This window comes from Lissotriton helveticus, chromosome 2_1 (genome assembly GCF_964261635.1).
Source record: "Lissotriton helveticus chromosome 2_1, aLisHel1.1, whole genome shotgun sequence".
Classification (NCBI taxonomy): Eukaryota; Metazoa; Chordata; class Amphibia; order Caudata; family Salamandridae; genus Lissotriton; species Lissotriton helveticus.
The window spans coordinates 1,227,728,852-1,227,747,403 of NC_136059.1; the positions used below are offsets into that span (position 1 = coordinate 1,227,728,852).

At 43.7% G+C, this 18,552-nt stretch overlaps 1 protein-coding gene across 1 annotated transcript in view; it reads right to left on the bottom strand.

Annotated features, from left to right (window-relative positions):
• The window catches only part of LOC144818575 (ovochymase-2-like), a 482,736-nt gene that overhangs the window by 24,393 nt on the left and 439,791 nt on the right, over positions 1-18,552 (bottom strand). The window contains exons 22-23 of the mRNA XM_078676114.1: positions 10,512-10,606; positions 4,231-4,505 (exon numbers count right to left, since the gene is read on the bottom strand). Coding sequence (XP_078532240.1) covers positions 4,231-4,505; positions 10,512-10,606 — 370 coding nt within the window. The remainder of the gene's footprint in view (positions 1-4,230; positions 4,506-10,511; positions 10,607-18,552) is intronic.

Below are 18,552 nucleotides of genomic sequence, written 5' to 3' on the forward strand. Positions count from 1 at the left end.
CAACTATGACTACCTCTAACCCACTACCTCAAACTCGCCCCTCAGGCGCCAATTAACAATGTTAATCCTTGAACTTGTATGAATCTCTCTTTCTTGATATACTGTTATGCACCCGTTCCCTCCAGCTCGATTGTAAAGCGCTCCGATACCCTCGGGTCTGGCCAGCGCTATAGAAAACTCCAAAAATAAATAAATAAAATAAACCCAGACACCCACTGGGCCGCTGGCTGTATTCGAACAATAGACACAGCCCCCAAATGGCCCCCCAGACTGCTAAAAAAAAGCAGCCCACAGCAGAACTCGGACACCGGCTCCTCGGGCATTGCCCGAAGGCCTGTGTTGCCAATCCGACGCTGCTGTGCCCTGTTGACTTTAATCGCTTATCTGATATAAATATTCTAGATCGACCTAGGTTAGTATGTAAAAAAGAAATCTTAACTCCCACACATGGTGGCAGGGTTCATAATTGCGTGCGCTCCTCAATGTGGGCCAGTGCCTACTGTGGGCTCACCACGAGCTGGTAACTTCCCTCCTGAAAGAGTCCGATACCTACCACTCCACGAATTAACCACTTCCATAACCCTAAAAATTCGCACAGTTTTGATATCGTTCGGAAAACTCTCACTTCAAGATAACATTCTAATACTACTGCCTGGATACCTGGATTTGTTGATAGAATAAACAAGCTCATATTGGGTATTTCCCTTATGGCTTGATTTAGAGTGCGCAGGACGGTTTGTAGTATAACTCACACCATCTCCATGTACTGCTTATAGCATTTTATGCTATTTCACTTACACCATCTAAAATAATAGTATTTCCAAGAACAGTTATAACATTGCAAATCAAATCTTTTGCGACAACACACTGCATGGTAGAGTGACGAGCTAAAGTTAATGTATTTTGGCTACCGAGTTGAATTCATTGTGTATGGAAGTGTGGGAGTTATGATAATTTGAAGATGTTATTCAAGTTTTCCTAACTATAACAAAGGTTTAACCTTTGTTTCTTTCATTGAATTTCAATGTTTTTTTTTATTTTCAATTAAAAAAATTGAAAATTGTAGTGTTTACAGTCATTAAGTGGAGTGTCATTACGTGCAGTGTGGTACAGTAGAATGGAGGGGAGTGTTGTTAAGTGTACTGTTGTAGATATAGCGTAGAGTGGAGTGGAGTGGAGTTGAGCAGAATGTGATACACTGGCATACAGTGGAACAGTGTACAGTTGAGTGGTGTATAGTGGAGTGACATAGAGTGGAATTTTATACAGTAAAGTGCGGCACTGTAGTGGAGTGGCACTGAGTGGTGTACAGTAGAATAGCATACAGTGGAGTGGCGAAGAGTGGGGTGGCATGGATTGTAGTGTGGTAGAGTGTAATAGCGTATAGTGGAGAAGCGTGGAGTGCAGTGGTGTGGAGTGGCATACAGTGAAGTGAGGTACAGTGTAGTTGCATACAGTACAATAGCATATGGTGGAGTGTCATAGAGCCCGATTCACAGAACTAACTTAAGACAAAATCCTAAACTTACTACCATTTAGGTATTCACAGAAGGCACTTACTCATTTTGGTATTCACAGAAGGCACTTATTCATTTCGGTATTCACAGAAGTTAGGAGTCCTAACTTTAGGACTCCTAAATGACTTCTGTGAATATCGAAAGTCTTAAAATTGGGATTTTTCTCAATGTAGTTGTAGTCAAGTTAGGACTCCTAACTTTAGGAATCCTAAATGCCTTCTGTGAATACCGAAAGTCTTAAAATTAGGATTTTTCTCAGTTTAGTAGTAGTAAAGTTAGGACTCCTATCTTTACTACTTATAAATTGAGAAAAATCCTAATTTTACAACCTTAGGTATAAAAGCATGCGATGTAAAGCCTCGTGCGATGTTAAAGGCGTGTTGCGATGGCATCGCGTGAAAAGACCGTCGTTGTAATGGGTGTTTCCCACCATGTTTCTATTAAAGGCATATACCATATATATCTATATGTATACCCGTATGTACATACATGTAATCATATTTACATGGCCAGGCACACACATGTAGGTTGAGCACAAATATACATAGACTGTTATTTAATAAAATAATTCCCTATATATGTATATCCTTATAAACTGATGCATAAACCCATATACAGAGACCCATGCATACAGACAATCTCCTTGACATACCCAGTCATACATATCCTTATGTTGCATATACATGTAGTGACATCTTTTTTTCGCTTGTTTTTCAATATTTCAATATATTATAATACCCTTATAGAAAGCGTAAAGCATAGGCATAGGTGCAGGTACGTACCCTATAATCGTATTTACATACTCTGACACATATTTTCATCCAAAGAAGCATAAACTCGTTCACAGACACGTATGCACATATATGTTATCTACACATACTATAACATTCAGATATGTAATTCATAAACATACATTTGTTCTTATATTCATAACAGATGTTTGTTTAATGTTTTTTCAGGAATACACAATTCTTATGTTCTTATACATTGAATAATCTCAAGTATATAAACACATCTATATGCACATAGCCGTACCTACATACTGAGATATACGTGTCCATTGAATGCATAAATAGGCATGCATTCTCCTAATCATCAATGTTGTTATATTTTTTGTCTTTTTAAATAGAGATGTATTCACACACACACTTATATACATGCATATATACATATATGTTCATACACATACATACACATGCAAGCAGGTACATTCATATACAAAGCCTAAACCTACCCTGATGCACACATGCATATGCAATAAACAAAAGTTACATATCCAGATCCACTTATTCATCTAATGCATAAATATACATTCATTTCCATACATAAAATGATTCTGTGTGTGCATGTGTGCTAGCCTGCTTGCCTACATTAGGCTTACCTTGGCACTACACTTACAGCAAATCCTCTACCTAGCTTTATAGCTTACTGTAGAAACAAAGTAACAACTGGCCTTCTGTGCCAGGCCTGCTGATATTGCTCTGTTGTCAGATAGGCCAACCCAAGCATGGGAGCTACAAGGCTAGGGTAAAGATTAAGCATTAGCATCTGCGGTACACCACACCTTCCAAGGCTTTGCAGGGTTGTGACAGGGTCTAGAGATTGTAAGTGAAATCATGGCCAAGGGCCATTGGAGGGGCATGATCTAGGTCCTGGGCAAAGCCAACAGCAAGACAAGCCCATCAGGATGCTCTAGAAAGCACCTAGCGCGGCCTTTATCCCCGTTTCGTTAAAAACCCCTGTAGAGAAGAAGTTATTTTTATTCCAGACTAGCATCTAACTTTCTTAACCATTTATTTTTCTTTACATATTTATGCCTGTGTGTTGTTGGTTCTGGGTGTGTTTCTTTGTTTTTGTGACTGTGGTCTTGTTGCATGACTCTCAGTGGGGAACTGCTTGGCACCCATTCCCCTTCCCTGCACTATTATTTTTAAGGCCAAAAGGCAGCATGGAATCAGACGTAGGGAAGATGCCATACGTGTCATGGGCAGCGGGGGATTGGTAGTCTCTTGTCACATTTGGACTTTCAGATTTGCTGAGCGCTATTGCTGCTCTGAAAAGTCACAACCGTCATTTTAATTACATTAGCCCAGAGCTAAAGTCCTTGCAAAAGTACCTACTCACACAGAAGTTGTGGTACTCTGAGTAACAATCTTTCAATTGGTGCACTAATATTAAAGTGAACTTTTGTCTCAGTTTACCTTTGTGAATCGGCCCATTATTTGGATGTAGCATGCATCCATAAAAGTTGCATAAAAATACATAACAATGAAAACACGTAACATTAAAAAACTGGATGTCAATATACATAGCAGCAAGCAGGTACTATCCCTACATTAAAACAGTAATAGAATGTACAAACAGTAAAACACACATAGTATATGGTAAACATAGCAGCATTCTAAGAACAACCCTAAAAGTAAGGCCATATAAGTAGCAGGGTTAGGAGAATATAGTGCCATGTGCCTTCACAGCAAATTTTGTCAGCCAGTGATTGAAGGGAGGCTCAAGAGTGGTACAACCATGGAACACACATTGAGGTGAAAGGAGGAGTGGAGGTGGTGGAGCACAGAAATTCATCTGTTTGTTGGTGACAGAAGAAAAATGAAGGGTTGTGTGCAATGTGGTGTTTGTAATCAAATGATAGTCTAGCTCATGATAGAAAGAGGCCTGTGCAAAGCAATCCCAAGACTTCTTCATATAAACCATTTACCTTTAGTGACGCCCCATCCAGTGGCATAGCACATCTCCCCTTGTGGTAGAATGTCATCTGTGCGAGGTAGGCAGATTGGAGATATGGCTTGCGTAAGGTTCACCTTCTCTTTCAAGTGAACCAGAGCAACGTCATTGGAGTGATCTTTTGTGGTGGAAAAAGTGAAGTCCTCATGGCTGAAGATGGCATCAATGCTGACGCACTTCTCTGAGGGCTCGGCGACACTCATGTTGTGTTTCCCTAGACATACACGCCACAAGTTTAAGTTTGTGGACCTGTAAAAAGAAAAAGAGTGATAAACAACGCTATTGCCCGTTCATTTTTTTTTCAAATTCTCCAAAATGGTTTTGCTGGAGTGGCAATGAATGCTGGATATATAAAGGTATATTATGCACGAAAAAAACACAGCAGAAATAAGGTTTTCTATGAAATATAATGCACAAGTTGTTTACTCTATAGAGGTTATCACAAAAGTGCGGTTGCTAAAATAGTAATTGATGAAAGACACTGTGGGGCTTAATTATGAGAGGGTTGCGTCATGTTTGCACTACGCAATGGGGTACATGTATGACGCAACCCTCTAAGTCAGATGTTTGAGGCCTTTGCGTGGCTATGAGTGGCTAAATAAATCTGGAGTAATGCAACGCAGCTCAAATTGCTGCGTTGTGTTACTCTGCCCTGGGTAGGCGTTCCATGGATGTTGGGCCGGTCTTCCCAAACAACTCACATGGATTTTGTCACATTCCTAGATTTACAAGAACTTGTAAACCTGGGAATGTACCCAAATTGTACACCTTCCCAGGGGAGGTGTAACGAGGAGAAATGTCTCTACTTCTCCTCCTTTCTTCCTTTTTCCATTCTGCAGCACACATCGAAAGAGGAAAATGAACCCCAATATTGTTTCTGTGCAGTAAGGTACCCCTTCCTGTAGAAAAATAATCCTGCATGAAACACCGGCATACTTGCACCATGGTGCAAGGGTGTCTGTGTTGGTGCTAGTCTGCCAAAAGGGTGCCAGCACAAGGGAAAGAACAGAAATATGGTGTATTGCGTTAAATACGGTGCAGTCCTACCTTTTACCTGTCACGCAGCCAAAAACTCATAAATAAGCCCATCAGTTGCTTATTAGCCATTTGGTGATCTGTCTGAGATTAATGGGCAGTCTGTTCAGTAATCATTCAAAATCAATGGGGAATGGATCAACCCTCATTCACGTAGACAAGTTGGTAGGCGGTATATCTTGGTTCTCCGCCTTAGTCAGATACGTGACAGCATAATCATTCGGTTTCTTTCATGCTTCCTTCACCTGGAGGGAACCACTGGTTATTTCACTAGTGGTCAGAAATCAAAAGAAGTGAGGGTGCTCGTGTGGAGTGAATTTATTAAAAGAATCCTTATGCCACCTAAACTATAACTTTATTCAGTTTGGAGCATGGAGAAAGATAAAAACATTGTTGTGCATGGTAGGACATTCAATGAGTCCACTGCACTTAGTGAACTCATTGAATGTTCTACCATGCACAACACTGTTTTTATCTTTTCCCCATGCTCCAAACTGAATAAAATTGCGGCTGAAATGGCTCCAACTGTCGGTCGGAGCCCTTCAGCCTGCATCGTAATCGGCTGGACGGATTCCTTTCCGACCAACTTATTTTGATGGTGTCGGTCGGAAGGGAATCTGAATCGGATTTCCAAACGGCCTCCGATGGGCTCAGAGAGTCAGTCTGCCATTCGGAAAGCCATCAGTAATCCCTCGGCCGGCTCATTCTGGCTGAGGAATTACAATGGCAGTTTCCTAAAGCTTTCTGTGCTGGCCTTTCCGACACAGAAAGGATTGGGGAATCTGTCTTTGGAGGCCCCCAGCAGGGCACTCATGGGTGCAAGGCCACCACATTTTGCCTTAGGCCTCCCTATTTTTCTGATCTAGTTTATGTTGGCCTTAGTACTCTGTGCACTTTACCACTGCTGACCAGTACTAAATTGTGTGTGTTCACTCCTTAAAACATGACAACATTGGCTTATCCCCAATTGGCATATTGAATTCACTTATAGGTCTCTATTAAAGTGGTCTTGCATGTACCCAGGACCCGTAAATTAAATGCTATTAGTTGTACCAATTAGTAGGCCTGAAGCACTGGTGTGCCACCCACTCAAGAAACCTTGCAAACCTATCCCAGGTCTGCTACAGCAGCCAGTGTGTCAAGTTTTAAACTGCCATTTTGGCATGGCAAAATAAACCCATTGCCAAGCTCAAATCTGCCTTTTTAAAAACAATTGTCACCCCTAGGGTAGGCTCTAAATAGCCCACAGGCCAAGGTTCAATATATTTAAAACGTAGTACATGTAACTTTAAGCTTTATATGTCCTGGTAGTGAACAATTCTTACAATTAGTTTTTTTCACTATTGCAAGGAAGGCTTCTTTCACATGCTAAAATTGAGGTTACCTTATTACATTTAATAAGCTGAACTGTCCCAAGTAGAACAGGTAAACAGTTCATGTTTGGTGTCTCTTGAACTGTAATGAAAACACCTATTTTCTGTTCAAGTCGGATTTTTGGTTGCAATTTTGAAAATATCACTTTTTAAAAGTTGGCATTTTTCTGCCTTAGCATTTAGTATCTGCCACCTGTCTTTGGGTCACATGATTGGGTGTAGTTGGCAGTTGGTCTTTATATATTCCTCCTAGACAGGTCACACACAATACAAAGCTTCAGTGTGCCTGGATGGGCCATCACTGGTCGGATGGGAAGGCAGAATTAGGCACTGCACCACTTACACCTGAATAGGCCGTGTTCTGCCTTCACACAAAGGTTTGCATATCCCCTCTAGTTAGTCTGGAGCCAGGGCAGGAGAGGCAGTAAACCTGGTCACTTCAAAAGGAAACCTCTAGAAGCCTCTCTCACCTCAAAGGAGGCACCATGTATAAATATAATACCTCAGACACAAATTTTTCACTATACTTCTGGATCTGTGGAAGACCCAGTCAGTAAGAAGGACTTCTGTGCTGCAGAAAGGGGTACCACTTTGCTGTACACCTGCCCCAAAGGACTGCTGCCTGCTGTGCTGACTTGCTGCCTGCTGTCCCCCTGCCTGGGTGAGAAGAACTGGACCTGCAATCTGTACCCAGGACCACCAGAGTGACTACAAGGGCTAGTCTCTTTTAACCAGTCCCTGGACTTTGCAACTGTGAGTTCTACCCTGCCAAGTGGTGTCACCACAGTCCTGGACCATTGAAAGTGGGCCTGAAGATTCCCTGCCAGTCCTTCTTTGGATCCTTTGGCTTCTACACATCTCCTTTGCTTTGTGGCACAACCCTGAGCAGAACTGACACGTAGCCTCTGTTATGAGGATTCATCCAGTGCAAGGGGTCCGCATCGACCTCGCAGCCTGATGCCTCTTTAGAACCAACCGGTGTGCAATGCATCCTCGACGCAGGACTACGGATTGCAAACTTCCCTCACTGATGGGCTTCAACTATGATGCAGGACCTCACATCACAACCTTGCTGCTCTTCAGAAGCGATGCTACATGACACATCTCTGACCCGAACCTCGCATCGCCTCGGCTACACATTGACGCGAGACCTCACAGCATTTCGCATCCAGGATTTAAGGTTGGCTTATTCAGGGGGCCAACTGGGTCCCTGTAGCCTGCCTGTGTTCCATTGCGTTTGGCCTTAACGAGTGATTTTGTCCCAGTCCAGCACAACCAGATATCCACAATTGGCACTTTGTGCTCTTTGGTGTTATTTTCACTGATATCTTCAAATTTGCATGCCTCTGGTTCTACTGATTGGTTTTTGTCATTTTGGTCTTGTATTGTTTAATAAAAATGACTCTATTTTTTTAATTTGGTGTGAGATCCTTCTTGTGTGTTGTTTTCACATTATTACTGTTTGAAGCTTTGCACAAATACTTTACGCACCTTGCCTCTAAGTTAAGCCTGAATGCTTGGTGCCAAGCTACCTGTGGGATGAGCACCGGTTCATTTAGGGTTGCTTGTGACTTCACCCTGACAAGAATTTGTGGTTGCTGCTGAGAAGGGTTTCACCCCCTCAACTCGTAACCTAATTTCTTACAAGTAGTCAAACTAAGGGTCTTGATCATTAGAAAATATTATCCTAGAGCTGCCTCAGATACTACCCACATGGGATGAAAGGACTATAATAGCACAGGGAACAGTAATTGACTGAACAAGTAAAAAACAAAAGCAGAGCTGAAAATTAAGGTCCTCATTTATGAAAAGTGTTTCATCACTGCAATAAAACAGTAATGCAACACTTTTCACTGCACCCTCCTTGTGACACAATGGATGTGCGGTATTTACTGTGTGGCCCTCCATGTCGCAAGGAGTGACAGATGCATCAGGAATCCTGACGTATCTGTTGGTGCAAAACTCACACATTGCTGGAGTTGTGTTGTAAGCATGACACGACTCCAGCAATTTCTGGGGGAGGACTATACACATTGCAATGCATCACCCTTACGCCTGCTATGAGGCAGGCACCAAGGTTTGTACACAGTAGCATCCTAGAAGTGGTGCAGTACAATGTGATAGATTTCACTGCGCCACTTCTACAAAGCTTTCTTTCTTGCGGGGGAACAGCCTCCCTGAATACAATATACCTGACGCAGGCCTAATGTGGCGCAGGGGGTTACAAGGTGACACATCCGCCTAGATGCGTCACTTTTTAAACATGGCGCAACGCGGCACATCGTTTACGCCGCCGCTGAGTCACGAAAAAGGATACAACAACGGTGCAAAAGTGTAGCAAGGGGCTCATAAATAAGCCCCTTACTCTTTTAGGGTTCCTACTTTTTGGAGTCATAAAAATATCCACGGAGTACTCATGGAAAACAGTCATAGTTTTCCAGGAGTTGTCATGTGTAAAATTTGAGTATGTGGAATATTCCACAAGTGGAAAACTCCCAACATGAAAATCTGATGCAAATGTGCATTATGCATTTATCTTCTTTTATTCACATGTTATTTTTCATGAAGGAATGCCTTCACCTATTAAATACAGATGTGTTCTCTCCCTCTCTTTAAACACATGCTGCTGCCCTTTACGGAAGTAAAATTTGAAACATTTCCAGATAGAAACTACTGCAAGGCAAATATCCAAACCCACTCATGTTCACCCACTTTGAAGACAGAACTACCCAGGAGTGCCCACAAACATACCAGAAAACTAAAGAGGGGATTTACGTAAAATTCCCGAAATGCTGTGCAGCAAGGCAAGTTGAAGCACTGTGCAGCATGAATGGAGCTGGAAAAGCTGTACATACTAAGATATGATGCTCTTCAGCTCTCTCCCTAAGCTGATGCACTTGAGGCTGCCAAGCACCAACACAGAAACCCTTGCACTATGATGCAAAGGTGCCTGTGTCATGGGTTGTTTTGTTGTGCATTGAGGAATACCTTCCTGCTTAAAAACAATCCTTAGAGGCACAGTCCTCTTTCTATGTGTGCTGCACAATGCAGCACACATCAAAAGAGGAAGTTACCAGGAGAAATAAAGATATTGTTACACCTCACTGGAAAGGCGTAGAACGTTAAAGCGTTCCCAGGTTTATTACTTTTGGTAAATCTAGGAATAAACCTAAATGAATGGGTGGGTGCACGGGAACGCCCACGCTTCACCCAATGGATCCCATTCCAAGTGCAAGGTAACACAAGGCAGCGCCATGTGCTGTGGTGCATTAATTTGTATTTACTAAACCTCGAAAGCCACACAAATTGGCTTTGTATGGTTTAGTAAGAGGAAGAGGTGTGGCGCGCGGCCAGGGCGACTGACTCCGGAATCTGGGGATCACGGTTCGATCCCCGGCTCTGGCAGCAGATTACCCCAGCACCATGTGACTCTGGGCAATAGCTTGCTTAATCTTCCCGACGGCCCCCAGCGCCTAGAGACCCTTACGGGTGATTGTGCGCTTTACAAATGTGGATTATTATTATTATTATAAATATCGAAAGTGATTTTGTGTAAGGGCTATGCCACCAACGCGATGCAGCTCCAATGCAAAATCATGGTAAATTTGCTCATGCAAAAATACTGTTATAGTGATGGAAAATATTTCTCCACATATTTATTCTTTGGCAAAAGGGTCATAAATGCAATTAAGCGTACCTATATGCTACCCGTTGACAGGTACAATCAGGTGGCTCTATCATCTTAGGTCTTTAGTCCTTAGGGATGCAAAAATAATTTTATTCTAATTTATATATTACATTTAGGAAATCAGGAGAGACAGTGAAAAAAAATGCAAAAAACTCTCACGAAGTCAAGCAGCGTGCAGCCAGAAGAATCCACTCTTCATGGATGAGGGAGCCACCACATTTGTGCTGGAACGGTAGGATCGCCAAAGCACGGCTCTGCAAAAAACATATAACAGAAATGTGGTAAAATTACAGTGGAAACTGTACAGCGTTATCTAAAAGGAAGCCTTATATTTGAAATATGTCCGTCAGAGGACATAGTTTCCTTCATAATTGTTAATGACGATACAATTGCATCAATGGTCATATACCCTCATTACAAATTTCCATCCTGGCTCAAGAAGGAGTTGGCCCCAGCACCGAAATTCCTGGGGGGGGAGGGAGGTATAGGGGAAGGGCAGTGCAGCTAAATTCTGAGGATTTGCTGTGGAAAGCACCAATTCCACATTTAATAGGTGTTGTAAACTGGCCTGATAGAGCAGCTGTCACCAGACAATTATGTGAGCACCACTAGAGAGGGGCTTTGGCTCTGCCCACCTGCTGGGAGCCCGGAGTACATGCATTGATTGTGCGCTTCCACAAAGAAGTGCTTGCCGTCCATACAGCTGTGATCATTTTGTTTATTTATCCAGCTGCCTAAGCTTTGAACTTTCACGGGCACACACACGTCATTGTATTGCTATTAGTGTCTTAGCTAACTAGATCATTTATGGTTCTTTTCTCTGTCAGCATTACATATGGGAGGAGGGCAGTCTTTAAGCTACATGGATGTTAAAGTCTAGCCTGATGGTGCAACTGTCACCTGATCTTTTAACCTACACCAATATTGTTCTACAGCTCTTAGCTTCTCCGCAAATACTTATCCATCCCCGGGATATTTACTGGTAATGCTTCACCTTTCCAACAACATTGCTTTAAAGCAAGACCTATTGCCATTGCCAATGTGTGTTCGTTTTAATTTGGGAAGACGCAAAATCAGACGCAATTGCTGCGTCTTGTTAGTAACTCATTCTGGGGTATCTGTATTTAGCAGGTGTGGTTAATAACTCTCCCATTTCGGTCACACTTGTGATCAGGGCATTCTCTTTGCAATTCATAAGCAAATTACATTATGAGCAAGACGCTAATCTCCCACATCAGTGCAGTGGTTATTTTCTTATTACAGTCTTGTCCTTTCCTTCCCTGGAAACCAGAGCACCTGGGAAAGAGCTTGAAAAAAGAAGCTGGTGCCTATTATCTAGCACTTTGCTTTGCTTGATGATAACATTTTAGTGAAATCATACATATTTTTCCAGGCTTTATTTTTGAAGACACAACATGCCTTATTGATTTTGAAGGGGCCCAGATGGTGAAAAAGACACAGATTCACAAGTTATTGTGTACATAAAACCCTCCCACACAGAACACAATCCCACAGCCAGAATCCCAACCTTCATCAAGATAACAGATTCAAAGTACAACTTTCCCCCATCCAAAAGCTACAGGATCCTGGTGCACAGTGCCTTGTCAGGTACCAACCGGCCCTAGGTCACTGATCAAAGTCCCCTCAATCTTTCACATGCTCTTGGTGGAGGAGGCGCAGTAGAAGGATCTTGGGAGGTAGGAGGCGTGATATTGCGATCTGCATGGATCTAATGCAGCGGCATAGCCTGGGGGTCATGGGCCCTAGTGCAAGCAATGGAACTAGGCCCTCCAGTTGGTATTAAAATACTGTTATAAATGACTTGCAGTGTGCCTATCACACCCCTGGACACCGATGTCACTGCACCTGGTACACTACTGTTATTTATAGGCCTCCAAGTTCCTCCCTGCCCTCGTCGCTCCTTCTCTCCTCCCTATTTCCACTGTGGGTCTCTTCTGATCTCCTTCATCCATTTACTGCTCTCCTCTCTACCCCCTTCCCCAGCCTCTCGCTTCCCCCTCTTCAGTCTCTCACTCATCCTCATCTCCTTCCTCCCTTCTCTCTCTCATTATATCTGGTTCCTGTCTCATCATTTTCCCTTGCCCACTTTGCTCATCCTTATTTTCTTCTCCCATTCTGTCACTTTTTCGTGCCCACCTCAGGGTTATTCAACTCTCTCCTTTTCTCTCTCTTCTTTATTGTTCCCTTATCCTCAGCCTCTCCCACTTGAAAGTAAACACCGCCAAGCCCCTGGCATGAACTGTGTCTAAAAAAACAGAAAATCAGAACAGGCAGCCTCTGAAATAACATCAGCTGGTGCAGGGCCCTCCCACCTCTGGTTCTGGTGCATTATTCCTCTGCACCAATGATAGCTACCCCTGATCTGGTGGATCTGGTGCACAGTGGCATAATGCAAAATGATGCCCTTCTGCAGAATAAGAAGAAGGGCCCCTTAGTCTCCAATATCTCACAGAGTATTGGTCGTGTGCTAAATGCCCCCCCCCCAGAAATGTAAGGGGCCCCTGATGGGATGGGACACTCCTGCACTGCAGGGGCTGCAAGAGCCTGTGTTAGTCCCCTGGCATAAGGAAAACAGTGCAAGAAGGCTGGTGAAGGCTATGAAAAGCATAGATAGAGTTGGAGGTGCTGAAGGGCACATGGGTAGACTCAAATCTACAGACAGATTGAAGTCAGTTGAGGGAGCAGGGTAAGGGAGCCTCATGAAAACAGTGGGTGAGTGCCATTGGGCGAAGCGCTGACTCATGGATTTAGCAGGGAGGCTGCCCCATCCCAGTACAATACAGGTGACCCGGTGAATATCTTCCTATTATAGAATAACCGCATTTAATCAAAAAGTGCAAACATCTATGTTGAAATAAAATGTATATTTGAATGCAAATTGTGGTAGATAATCACACTTAGACACTGTGGGCCCGATTCACAGAACTAACTTAAGACAAAATCCTAAACTTACTACCATTTACGTATTCACAGAAGGCACTTACTCATTTTGGTATTCACAGAAGACACTTACTCATTTCGGTATTCACAGAAGTTAGGACTCCTAACTTTAGGACTCCTAAATGCATTCTGTGAATATCGTAAGTCTTAAAATTTAGGATTTTTCTCAATTTAATAGTAGTAAAGTTAGGACTCCTAACTTTAGGACTCCTAAATGCCTTCTGTGAATACCGAAAGTCTTAAAATTAGGATTTTTCTCAATTTAGTAGTAGTAAAGTTATGACTCCTAACTTTAGGACTCCTAAATGCATTCTGTGAATACCATAAGTCTTAAAATTAGGATTTTTCTCAATTTAATAGTAGTAAAGTTAGGACTCCTAACTTTAGGACTCCTAAATGCCTTCTGTGAATACCGAAAGTCTTAAAATTAGGATTTTTCTCAATTTAGGAGTCCTAAAGTTAGGAGTCCTAACTTTACTACTATTAAATTGAGAAAAATCCTAATTTTAAGACTTTCGGTATTCACAGAAGGCATTTGGGAGTCCTAAAGTTAGGAGTCCTAACTTTACTACTTCTAAATTGAGAAAAATCCTAATTTTAAGACTTACGGTATTCACAGAATGCATTTAGGAGTCCTAAAGTTAGGAGTCCTAACTTCTGTGAATACCGAAATGAGTAAGTGGCTTCTGTGAATACCAAAATGAGTAAGTGCCTTCTGTGAATACGAAAATGGTAGTAAGTTTAGGATTTTGTCTTAAGTTAGTTCTGTGAATCGGGCCCTGTATGTATATATATATATATATATATATATATATATATATATATATATATATATATATATATATATATATATATATATATATATATATTACCTACTGGCGGTCGCCAGTAGGTATATATAGTTAGGATTTTTTCTCTATGGGATTTTTGAAAATTCTATGTCTAATAACTTTGGCGTTTGTGGACGGAATTGGCTGAAATTTTCTGGAAAATTGAACATTTTGTTTCTGAGCAGCCCCTGGAAATTTGGGGGGGGGGGTTCGTCAAGGGGGGGCTGAGAAAAAAGGGGGGTCCCAAAACGTGTTTTTAACATTGAGTTTTCCATAGGGCGGTTGGCCTCACTTTTAGCCCGAACGGCTGAATGGATTTGCACGAAACTTGGCAAAATTGTAGGGACTGGTAGCCCGATGTGCCTTTTGTAGGTCTCAATATATGTGCTACAGTGGATTTTGAGAAATTAACGTTCAAAAAAAGATATATATCTGTAACAGCGGACCGGGAAGCGCTCCGGTTCGCGGACTTTTCGCGCAACGGAGCTTTGTGAAGCGAAGCTGATTGGTTCTCCGGCGTCTGTCAACATTCCAAACAGTCCGTAGCGGCCGCCATCTTGTCTCTCGGTAGGATCGAGAGACAAGAGGAGGCGAAAGCGAAGGGGCAAATGACCATAAGTGGGCATAGTAGATCCTCGCTGACCCTCTAGGTTTGATGTGGAGGTTTTAAAAGGGTCCCGCGGGGCAAAAAAAAATAATAATAATAATAATCGAACGGCTGAATGGATTTGCACGAAACTTGGTAAAATATTAGGGACTGGTAGCCCGATGTGCCTTTGTTAGGTCTCAATATATGTGCTCCAGTGGATTTTGAGAAATTAACGTTGAAAAAAAGATATATATCTGTAACAGCGCTCCGCTTCGCGTAACGGAGGTTTGCGAAGCTGATTGGTTCTCCGGCGTCTGTAAACATTGCAAACAGTCCGTAGCGGCCGCCATCTTGTCTCTCGGTAGGATCGAGAGACAAGAGGAGGCCAAAGCGAAGGGGCAAATGACCATAAGGGGGCATAGTAGATCCTCCTTGACCTCTTAGGTTTGATGTGGAGGTTTTAAAAGGGCCCCGCGGGGCAAAAAAAATATAATAATAATAATCGAACGGCTGAATGGATTTGCACGAAACTTGGCAAAATTGTAGGGACTGGTAGCTCGATGTGCCTTTGCTAGGTCTCAATATATGTGCTTTAGTGGATTTTGAGAAATTAACGTTCAAAAACAAGATATATATCTGTAACAGCGCTCCGCTTCGCGGAGATAAAATTATATCTGTATTACCTAGCTGTTGCTAACACCAGTTAGCGACGGCTAGTAGGAGATAGCGACCATCTTGGGCCCCACTTTGCATGTGAGTGATATTTATCAGTAATGACATGCAAAGTGGGCGTGCCAAGATGTTAGCGACTGGAAACAGTCGCTAACATCGCTATCTCCTATTATCAACTTTTGGAAATATTCGAGATAAGCGCGAATATCTCCAAAAAGTAGCATCTGCCCTGAGCAGTTCTTAGCCATGTTATCCAATGGGAGGTGGATAACATGGCTAAGAGCATTAGCTCGGTAATGCATGAATATCGCTGAGTTTTCAGCGATATTAATGCATTGCGGTCGTTTATTATCGTATTTGCGATAAACCTTGATAATAGCAAGGTTTATCTGCGATAATTTCTGACGATGCTTAGCGGTAAAAAAATCGTTGCTAAGCATCGTTAGGGATAAATATCGCTTAACTTTGGTAATATGCCCCAACGTCTGTTAACGTTCGATTCGAAGTAAATCAGGAAGTGTTGAAAAACATTGTCTGCGCCATCTTGTCTTTTTTCAAATGCCACACTTTTGTCGTGCACGGCAGCCATTTTAGATGCCTTGACCAGACCCACTCTCTGCACGCTGTCGATCCTTAGCATGGCTCCCCACCCTCGCAAGCATCTCCCCCAGGCAGTGGTCACCCCCGCTTTCTGTCTTATGCATGGGTAATAAACCTCCCCCCATCTGCGCTGCTCTTCCCTGAGAATCACACCCTTGCCCGCCCGACACCTCCCTTTCGCCCTATTCACTACCGCACCCTCTGACACTCCTCTTCCTCTGTGTCCGATTGTCCAGGCCGGTCCTAGGCTATCAGCTAGCCCTGCAGATGTAGTTTATGGCCCCAGCTGTAAAGAATCACCCCTCTTCAAAGGAGTTATAGTAGATCAAGGCCCATACTCGATGAGATTCGTCACAGCAGAAGCGTTCCTATTATCTGAACACCATCCTGTATTGTGATTGGGGAGGGGACCGAGCCTGAAGCGGAAGATTCCAGGGATGACTCTTTGTACATCAAAGTTTTTACAATTATGTGTCACATTAAAAATATATAGCACTCCGACAAAGTAGTAAGATTATAAAACTTTAATAATTTATAAATATATACAAGAAAACAAAAATAGTAATAACATATAAACATTTTTAGGGAAAAACAACGAAGTAGCGGTCGGCTGTGCGAATAGTCCCAACGCAGCACAACGTCCAGTTTTCCGGCGTGGGGCGTCGCGGGGGGTGGGTCATCAGTAGCAAACTGTTGTGTGAATAGTTCCAAGGCAGCAGAACGCGCTGAAATGTAGATGACACGAAAGTGATGTCTAGTAAGTTGCCACCCAGCAAATAACGGCGTGGGGCGTCGCGGGGGCTGGGTCATCAGTAGCAAACTGTTGTGCGAATAGTTCCAAGGCAGCAGAACGATGGCACCAAGGTGATGTCCAGTAAGTTGCCGCACTGGTTTTGGTATCCTACAATGCTGCTCCGAATAACGGCGTGGGGCGCCCCGGGGGAGGCGGCGTGAACGGGCTTCTCCAGGTGGAGTGTCATCTGTTGTAGTGGGGCGCCCCTTTACCGTTTCAGTTGCCATTCCGTCCGTTTTTGGTCCACTGTGTCAAAAGCCGCAATTCAGCTGAGTTGCGCCCACTCTTGCGGTGCAGCGATAGGCGGCTGTCACAGGACTCTCAAAATGGCGGCAGGCTCTTTCCTTTTTGGGCCTGGTCCACTGAAATGGCCCTGGGACACCTTGGAAATCGGACGCTTGTCTGCTAGGTCTTGGACCCCATTCTCGAAAGCGTCCCCTCCGCCTTGAGGATTTATCAAAAGTTTTGGGGGCCCCCGACTCCTGTAGGCTTCTGGTGGGGAGCGGTTGCCATGATTGCTCGCGGAATGACCACGATGGAGCTACGAGATGGTGGTGCTCTCATGCTGACGCCAGCTTCAGTCTGAAACATCCAGAAACAAGGTGGGGCTTTCATCGTTTGGGAAAAAAAAAAAGTTTTCATCCAATGAAAAGTGTTGTTTTTAGGTCATATGATCAAGCCTTCCATCATTAGGAAACCAAAAGTAAAATGAACCAATGAAAAGTTTTATAAACAAGTCACATGACCTGTTATGCGGCATAGGGTATAAAATGCGGAGAAAATACGTTGGCACGTGAGGCGGCGTCAGTAGCGGACCGATGTGCGAATAGGCCGAAGGCAACACAACGCGCCAAGATCCGGATGGCACCGAGGTGGTGTCCAGCAAGTTGCAGCACTGGTGTGGCCATCCTATAATGCTGAAAGTCGGCGTGGGGCGCCCCGTTGGCCTGTGAGTTTGCGTCAGTAGCGGACCGATGTGCGAATAGGCCGAAGGCAGCACAACGCGCCAAGATCCGGATGGCACCGAGGTGGTGTCTAGTAAGTTGCCGCACTGGTGTGGCCATCCTACAATGTTGAAAGTCGGCGTGGGGCGCCCTGTTGGCCTGTGAGATGGCGGCAGTAGCGGACCGATGTGCGAATGGGGCCAAAGGCAGCGCAACAATATTTTCGGAATAGAAGACACCACAAGGCGCTGAGATGCCAAGATCCGGATGGCACCGAGGTGGTGTCTAGCAAGTTGTGGCACTGGTGTGGCCATCCTACAATGGTAAAAGTCGGCGTGGGGCGCCCTGTTGGCCTGTGAGATGGTGTGAGTAGCGGACTGATGTGCGAATGGGGCCAAAGGCAGCGCAACAATAATTTCTGAAGAGAATACACCACAAGGCGCTGAGATGCCAAGATCCGGATGGCACCGAGGTGATGTCTAAGTTGCGGACCGATGTGCGAATGGGGTCAAAGGCAGCGCTACAATATTTTCTGTATGGAAGATACCACTAGGCGTTGAGATGCCAAGATCCGGATGGTTCCGAGGTGATGTCTAGCAAGTTGCTGTACTGGTGTGGTCATCCTACAATGCTGAAACTCGGCGTGGGGCGCCCTATTAGCCTGTGAGATGGCGTCAGTAGCGGACCAATGTGTGAATGGGGCAAAGGTAGCGCAAGAATATTTTCTGAATAGAAGACACCACAAGGCGCTGAGATGCCAAGATCCGGATGGCACCGAGGTGGTGTCTAGTAAGGTGCACTGGTGTGGTCA